General features: G+C 59.9%; 1 protein-coding gene across 1 annotated transcript in view; it reads right to left on the reverse strand.

The window, feature by feature from the left end:
- LOC133220190 (protein Wiz-like) overlaps positions 1-5,276 on the reverse strand; it is a 41,509-nt gene extending 36,233 nt beyond the window's left edge. Inside the window, 4 exon segments of the mRNA XM_061368106.1 lie at positions 603-1,048; positions 5,017-5,085; positions 5,087-5,145; positions 5,147-5,276. Of these exon segments, the coding sequence (XP_061224090.1) occupies positions 603-1,048; positions 5,017-5,085; positions 5,087-5,145; positions 5,147-5,176 (604 nt within the window). The 5' untranslated portion in view covers positions 5,177-5,276.
- Positions 5,277-7,671: the final 2,395 nt, after the last annotated feature.

A 7,671-nucleotide genomic window follows, 5' to 3' on the forward strand; every position in this document is an offset into this window, starting at 1 on the left:
TTGGTTTCTCCAGTTGGGAGGCAGTGATGGAGGTTTGCAAAGCAGGAGATGAGGTTTGAAGTCAATCCTGTTGATGGGAACTCCCATTCCAGATGGGAACAAAGCCACCCACCAGCCAGGGGACATGTAGAGGCCACTGGTGGGGCTCCATGGGCACCTGATTCCCAGCAGGGATGCAGGGATGGGGAAGGACAGGAGAGCAAACACATGGAGGGGTTCAGGTAGGACTGGCCAGCATTTGGCATTGGGTTGATGGAGAAACTGAGGCAGGAGAGGGTTAATCCTCTAAAGACACCAGATAACCAAGGATCTACAGCCAACTTGGAGCAACCACATTGAGAAGATGAGGAATTGGCCAGACCAGCTCCATCCAAACAGTTAAAGCCAACATCTCAACACCCACGTGGACACCAGTACCAACTGGAGGCTCTTGACTACAAGCTCCATCAACCAGCACCCCCAGCTTCTTTCCCATGAGCAGTTTCCAGCTGCTCTTCCCCAAGCCTGGAGCATTGCATGGGATCGGTGTGAGCCTTCATGAACCTCATCCCATTGGTCCCATCCCCAAAAAGCCACCCCAATGGCACCAACCAGGGACTCACCAGCAACGTCATCAGCCTCCAGGGCGACGTCAGGCTCCTGACGGGCCAGCGATGAGAAGAAGTCAGGTTCCTCTTGCAACGGGCACAGCTCAACAGTGGAGGGTCCCTTCCCCTCCCTGCTCATGGTCTCCAGGTCATCCTCAGCATAGAAAGCATCTTCCTCAAGCTCTGCCTCCGTTTCCAACGAGCTCCCAGGGTTTTCCAGGGGCTTCTTTGCATCCTGCAGGAAAGCTGCTCTCCGCTCTTCCCCTTGGGGACACTCCAGAGGGGGAAAAGTCTCGTTGCTTGGCTCTGGTGGCATCAACAGGGCTCTGCCTCCATCCCCTTGGCGCTCTGAGAAGCTCGGGGCAGCTTTCTCCATCCCTCGGCGGTTGTGCTGGGTCACTTGGATGAAAGCCCCGTGCCAGCACTCGGGAACGCCGATGGCCAGGGACCCACGGCCAAACCTGGAAGGAAGCAGGGATACAAGAAGCCATGAGAAGGGAAGCTGGATTGTGATGGGCTGCTCTGGGTCTCAAGGCCTTGTTGTGGTCACCAAAGCTCTTGGTGGCCCAGAAGCAGGTGAGACATCAGGTCCCATCACTCGCTCCTTGGTGCTGGAGTAGACTGACCCCAATATGAAGCCTTTCCCCCTTCCTTGCACCCCAATTTGCTCTCCATGCTCATCCCCACCATACACTTCCCAAACCCCCACCAGTCACCCTCAAACTGCTCCTTTATCCCCCCCAGAATTCCATCCCATGATGGGAAAGCCACACGTTAGCTCTGCCATCAGCTATCCCCAAACCCAGGATTAGGGGGGGGATTTGGGATGCTGTGCTCCATCCTTCCCCCTGCATGGGTACCTTAAGAATGGGGGACCCCTGAAGGGTTTGGGGGGCAACCAAATGCTGGCCACTCGAGTGTGGATGCCCCCAATCCCAACCCATCACCCCAACACACCTTCCAGGGTGAGATCCTGCTGTTAAAGAGGTGAGAACTGGGATCATTGGGAGAAATAAAAGGATCAGCTCAGGATCTTGCTCTCTGCTGCATGGGTTGAATCCAGATCGAGGCGGGGAAGGGAAAACCAGGAGGAAAGAGGCACTAAAGGGCTTATCAGCTCCATGGGAGGATAAAGGCACACGGGAGGAGAGGAAGGAGCTAAATTTACCCTGGAAAAGAGCCTATAAATACCTTCAAGGTAAGGAATGCAAATGAAGAGGGAATTATTCCAAGCTGGCACAAGGAGTTTTCCTGCCCCGGGGGCTGAGGGAGGAGAAGGCATGGAGCAAACCCCAACCGACAGCCTGCAGCCATCCCGAAATGCCAACCTGGATTCCCCACGCTCCCACAGGGAATGTGGGTTGAGTTTGCCCATAAGAAGGGAAAAATCAATGCAGCTCATTCCTATGTGGGCTCCATGTGCCAGAGGCTTTCATTGGTGAGCATCAGGTGCTCCAGCTGGCTTTGGATGCATGGGTATTCCTTGGGAAGCACCCCCAGTTGGCACCCAGTGCTGGTGGGATGCTCTCACTGTCACAATTGGCTCCACATCCACGCTTGCTCCATGTCCATAGGAGGGTTTTGGGGAGCGAAGCCCAAGTTGTGGATGTTCAGGGGTTCGCTGGGATTAGGGATGCTCCATTGGGATGAAGCCACCGCTCTCCCCACACCGGCTTCACCTTTAACCACCATGGAGCTTCAATCCAGGCGGACACACACACAGCATTCCCATTTTACCACTTCTCCCACCAGTGGTGCCAACAAGGAGCACTGGAAAAGCTTCCACATGGTGTTGTTCCAGCGTGGCACCAACATTCCTCTTTGTAATGCCCAACAAACAGCAGGGAATCATCCCAAAATGTGCCACCCCACTGCAGGGAAAGGCACTGGGGGGGGGGGGGACAGGCAGGAGAACCTGGGATCCAGGGTTGGAAAAGCCATGGTGGAGTTTTCCCTTCTTAATCACAGCCACATCTTGATCCAACTGGAGATCCCGGTGCATTCCCAAGCCAGGGGGGATCCATCGAGGTGAGAATGGGTGAAAAACACCCCAAAATGGGTTTATATTTAAAAAGTGCATTTTGGGGGACCTGTGGGTTTGATCTGAGCCAACTCCAGGACTGAATCCATTGGGAGAATCCCACTGGAAGCTGCCACCTCCTTTCCCCAGCACTGAACCCCCGCATCCCTTTGCTCCCCACAGCACCCATGCCAAATTCCCCATGCTGGGAATGACACCAAATCCTTGGAATCAGGCTCAGCATCACCCACCACAACCCCAAACCCATCACACACCGTAGGGGGGGGGGGTGACATCAGTGTCACATTCCCACCTTGCTCTGTAAAGCACGGATTTCCTCATCTTTTCCCTTTGATCCTTCCCAAAACATCCATGTGCATCCATGTGCTGTGCCACCACCATTCCCAAAACCCCACGGGGGGGTGTGGGGTGGGTTTAAGCTCACCAGGATTTACACACACACCCCCCCCCCTTACATTCCAATGTGCTCCATACCAACCCCCTAAAAGACTCCGGTGCTCACCGCGATGTCTCCAAAGCCTCTTCCCAAGGTCGCTTCCCAAGCTCTGCTCCCTTGCCAAGGTGGGAGCCAGACACAGGAATCCCTTCCCCCCACCCATCAGCCCAGGGCCATGCAAAGGCGGAGCAGGATCGGGACAATTTAAATGCTAAACCGGTTAAGTGGGGACAATCATTCCCTGCCCTGGAAGTCCGGGAGGGGAAAAGGGCCCTTCCCCAAGGCCAAGTGGAGCTCGGGATCCCGGATCCTCTGGGCTGGAGCCTCAGGAAGACTTGGGCTTAAGGAAGACTTGGGTTGGGACTTGGATCCCCCTTTAAGGGGGCCTTTCCATGGGTCCTTTTGCCCCTTCCATGGGTCCTTTTGCCTTTCCACAAGTCCTTTTGGCCCTCCCATGTGCTCTTTTGGCCCTTCCATGGGTCCTTTTGGCCTTTCTGTGTGCTCTTTTGGCCCTCCCATGTGCTCTTTTGGCCCTTCCACGGGTCCTTTTGGCCCTTCCATGTGCTCTTTTGGCCTTTCCATGGGCTCTTTTGGCCCTTCCATGGGTCCTTTTGGCCTTTCCATGTGCTCTTTTGGCCCTTCCATGGGTCCTTTTGGCCCTTCCATGTGCTCTTTTGCCTTTGCACAAGTCCTTTTGGCCCTCCCATGGGTCCTTTTGGCCCTCCCATGTGCTCTTTTGCCTTTCCACAAGTCCTTTTGGCCCTTCCATGGGTCCTTTGGGCCCTTCCACGGGTCCTTTTGCCCTTCCACGGGTCCTTTTGGCCCTTCCATGGGTCCTTTTGGCCCCTCCACGGGTCCTTTTGGCCCCTCCACGGGTCCTTTTGCCCTTCCACGGGTCCTTTTGGCCCCTCCACGGGTCCTTTTGGCCCCTCCACGGGTCCTTTTGGCCCCTCCACGGGTCCTTTTGGCCCTTCCATGTGCTCTTTTGGCCCTTCCACGGGTCCTTTTGGCCTTTCCATGGGCTCTTTTGGCCCTTCCATGTGCTCTTTTGCCTTTCCATGGGTCCTTTTGGCCTTTCCATGGATCCTTTTGGACCTCCCATGTGCTCTTTTGGCCCTTCCATGGGTCCTTTTGGCCCTCCCATGTGCTCTTTTGCCCTTGCACAAGTCCTTTTGGCCCTCCCATGGCTCCTTTTGGCCCTCCCATGTGCTCTTTTGGCCCTTCCATGTGCTCTTTTGGCCCTTCCATGTGCTCTTTTGGCCCTTCCATGTGCTCTTTTTGCCTATGCCTGCGCTTGTTTACCCCTGCACATCCTCCTTTTGCCCCTTTCATGTGCTCTTTCAGCCCCTCCACATGCTCTTTTTGCCCCTGAACATCCTCTTTTTGCCCTGCACATCCTCTTTTGACCCCTCCACGTTCTCTTTTGCTCTTCCACGTGCTCTTTTGGCCCTTCCATGTGCTCTTTAGGCCCTTCCACGTGCTCTTTTGGCCCCCACACATGCTCTTTTCACCCCTCCACATGCTCTTTTGGACCCTCCATGTGCTCTCTGGGGCTTTTGGCCCCTACATGTCCTCTTTTGGCCCCTGAACATCCTCTTTTGCCCCTTCCACATGCTGTTTCCGCCCCTCCACATCCTCTTTTGCCCCTTCCACATGCTCTTTCCGCCCCTCCACATCCTCTTTTGCCCCTTCCACATGCTCTTTTGGCCCCTCCACGTGCTCTTTTGCCCCTTCCACATGCTTTTCGCCTCTCCACGTGCTCTTTTGGCCCCTGAACATCCTCTTTTGCCCCTTCCACGTGCTCTTTTGGCCCCTCCACGTGCTCTTTCGGTCCCTCCACATCCTCTTTTGGATCTTCCACATCCTCTTTAGGCCCTTGCCCAGCAAAGCAGAGCCACAGCACAGACTGTGCCCATTCTACCCCCTCCAAACCAGTTCACACCCAGGCTCACAGGGTCCAGCTCGCTCTGAGCCGGCAGATTCCAGCTCCGTGGGTTTTCCATGCGATTCCTTCCTCCTTACTGGATCACGGGACGATGGTGCCGGTCTTTCCCGTTCCATCCCAGACCACAGCCAAGGTAGGCACAAACACCATCTCCATGCAAAACACATCAGAGCCACGACGGAAACACATGAAGAGGAGTCCCGATATCCATTCAAAAGGAATTCAGGGAGGATCCAGGAAGCTCCCAGGGCTGATCCTGGATGATTTTCCACCAAGCTCATTTAGGACCTTTTTTTAGGAGCTTTTAGCTCCCCATCCCAAAGCCAGAATGAGCAAAGGACGTGTTCTCTGCAGAGCTCTTCCTATGTGGCTCCAGCAAATCCTATGGCGAGGGGTCCTGGCAGGATCCAAGGAGGTTTTGGCAGGATCCAGTGCTGGGAATTGGGCTGCGGGGTGGTCAGCGCCATGGGAAGGGGATTTTCCAGCCTCCATGCAGCACGCTCCAGGGAGGGAATTCCATATCCAGCTGTGCCGGGATGATCCAAAGGGATTCCAAGCGGCGTCAAACCACGGCTGGGAGAAGCCAAAGGCGCTCGGGGTCCTCGGTGCCATGCGGTGCCTGTGCTCCCACCTGCTCCCCACCACAGAGCCGCTTGGGAAGAGGGAGCATTCCCGGCTCCACCATGGAGATCCCATGCCCGGATGCTGCCGGAGCCCCTCGGGACAGCTTGGGCCCTTTCCCATTGGAGCAAGGGAAGGGTCCATGGGAAGGGATCCGGATCCAGACCGGCACCGGCTCCTGCCTCTGCCTGCCCCAGGCCCTGCGGCCCCAATGGAGCACAGGCACCCCCCCACCCCCACCCCGGGCCTTCCTGGACCCCCCTGGACATGCGGGGCCTCCATGCCCTGGATCCCCCGGTGCCTCCGCGGTTACCTCCGGACCCCCCCGGACCCATTGGTCCCTTCCCGGGTACCTCGGACCCCCCCGGACCCCTCGGTCCCTTCCCGGTTACCTCAGATCCCGGCTCCCCTCAGTCCCTCCCCGGTTACCTCGGACCCTTCCGGACCCCTCAGGCCCCTCCGGACCCCTCAGGCCCTTCCCGGTTACCTCAGACCCTTCCGGACCCATTGGGCCCCTCCGGACCCCTCGGTCCCTTCCCGGTTACCTCAGATCCCCCGGACCCCTCGGTCCCTTCCAGGTTACCTCGGACCCCCCCCCGGGACTCATTGGGCCCCTCCGGATCTCTGGGTCCCTTCCCGGTTACCTCAGACCCCTCCGGACCCCTCAGACCCCCCCGGACCCCTCGGTCCCTTCCCGGTTACCTCAGGTACTGAAGCTCCCTCCGGACCCCTCTCGTTTACCTCAGACCTCGGGTCCCCCCCCGTCCCTTCCCGGTTACCTCAGACCCCCCCGGACCCATTGAGCCCTTCCGGACCCCTCGGTCCCTTCCCGGTTACCTCAGACCCCGGCTCCCCCCACCCCTCGTTTCAGCACCCCGGACGGGGCCGGTACAGGGGGTCCGGGGGGTGTCAGCGCAGCCTCCCCCCGCCCCAAGCGCTGCTTCCTCCGCTTTGTCTCCCGCCGGGCCAAGGCTCCCCCCCCCCGCCGGCCCCGCTCTCCGGGTGCACTCACCCCGCCGGTCCCCCGGGGCCGGGCCCTCCGGGCAGCTCCCCCTCAGCGGCAGCGCCGCTGCTGCAACCGCCGCCGCCTCCTGCCCGGTTCCGGCCTCCACAGCAGCCGCCGCGACGGGGCCATGGTCCCTTTAAATCCCCCGCCGGGGGCCCCGCCGGTCCCGCCGCCGCCGCCGCCGCCGCCTCCTGCTCCGCTCCGGCCGCTCCCCCGCCTCCCTCCCGGCGGCGGGGCCTGACTACGTCACGCCGGGCGCGACCAGGCCGCCGCCGACATCTTGGGGGCGGCGAACGAGGCCCCAGCACCGCCTCCGCCGCTGACTCCGCCGCCGCCGCCGCCGCCATCTTGGGCCGCACTGCCCCCGCCGCGCGCCCCCGCCCCGCCGGAGCGGCTGCTGCGCGCCGCCGCTCCCCGCCCTTCCCGGCATGCGCGGCGCGCCGCTGATGACGTAGGCGGCCAGGCGGCGCCGCCATCTTGGGAGTGGCGGGAGAAGAAGAGGGAAAGGGAAGCGAAAGGGCGGCAACGACCTTCCGGGGGGGGGGGGTGGGGGGGCGGTGCGGAGGTTTGCGTCATCGGCGAGGGAAGGCGGTGCCGCGCCGCCATCTTGAGAGTGGCGGAAGAGGGGGAGGTCTGCTAAGGGGCGGCCCAGCGCAAACCCATCGTGTCCCCAACGTGTCCCCATGGCCCCAGTGTATCCCCATGGCCCAAACGGGTCCCCATGGCCCCAAAAGGTCCCCCTGGCCCCAGTGTGTCCCCATGGCCCCAATGTGTCCCCATGGCCCCCGTGTCTCCACATGACCTCAAAGGCTCCCCATGGCCCCAATGTGTCCCCATGACCTCAGTGTCTCCACATGACCTCAAAGGCTCCCCATGGCCCCAGTGTGTCCCCATGGCCCCCAACGGGTCCCCATGGCCGCAAGGGTCCCCTTGGTCCCGATGTGTCCCTATGGCCCCAAAGGGTCCCCATGGCCCCAATGTGTTCCCATGGCGACAAAGGGTCCCCCATGGCCCAAACGGGTTCCCATGGCCCCA

Source organism: Neopsephotus bourkii, unplaced genomic scaffold (assembly GCF_033783945.1).
Source record: "Neopsephotus bourkii isolate Nb327-2 ecotype Australia unplaced genomic scaffold, CSIRO-AGI_Nbou_v1 NB_133, whole genome shotgun sequence".
In the NCBI taxonomy this organism is placed as follows: Eukaryota; Metazoa; Chordata; class Aves; order Psittaciformes; family Psittacidae; genus Neopsephotus; species Neopsephotus bourkii.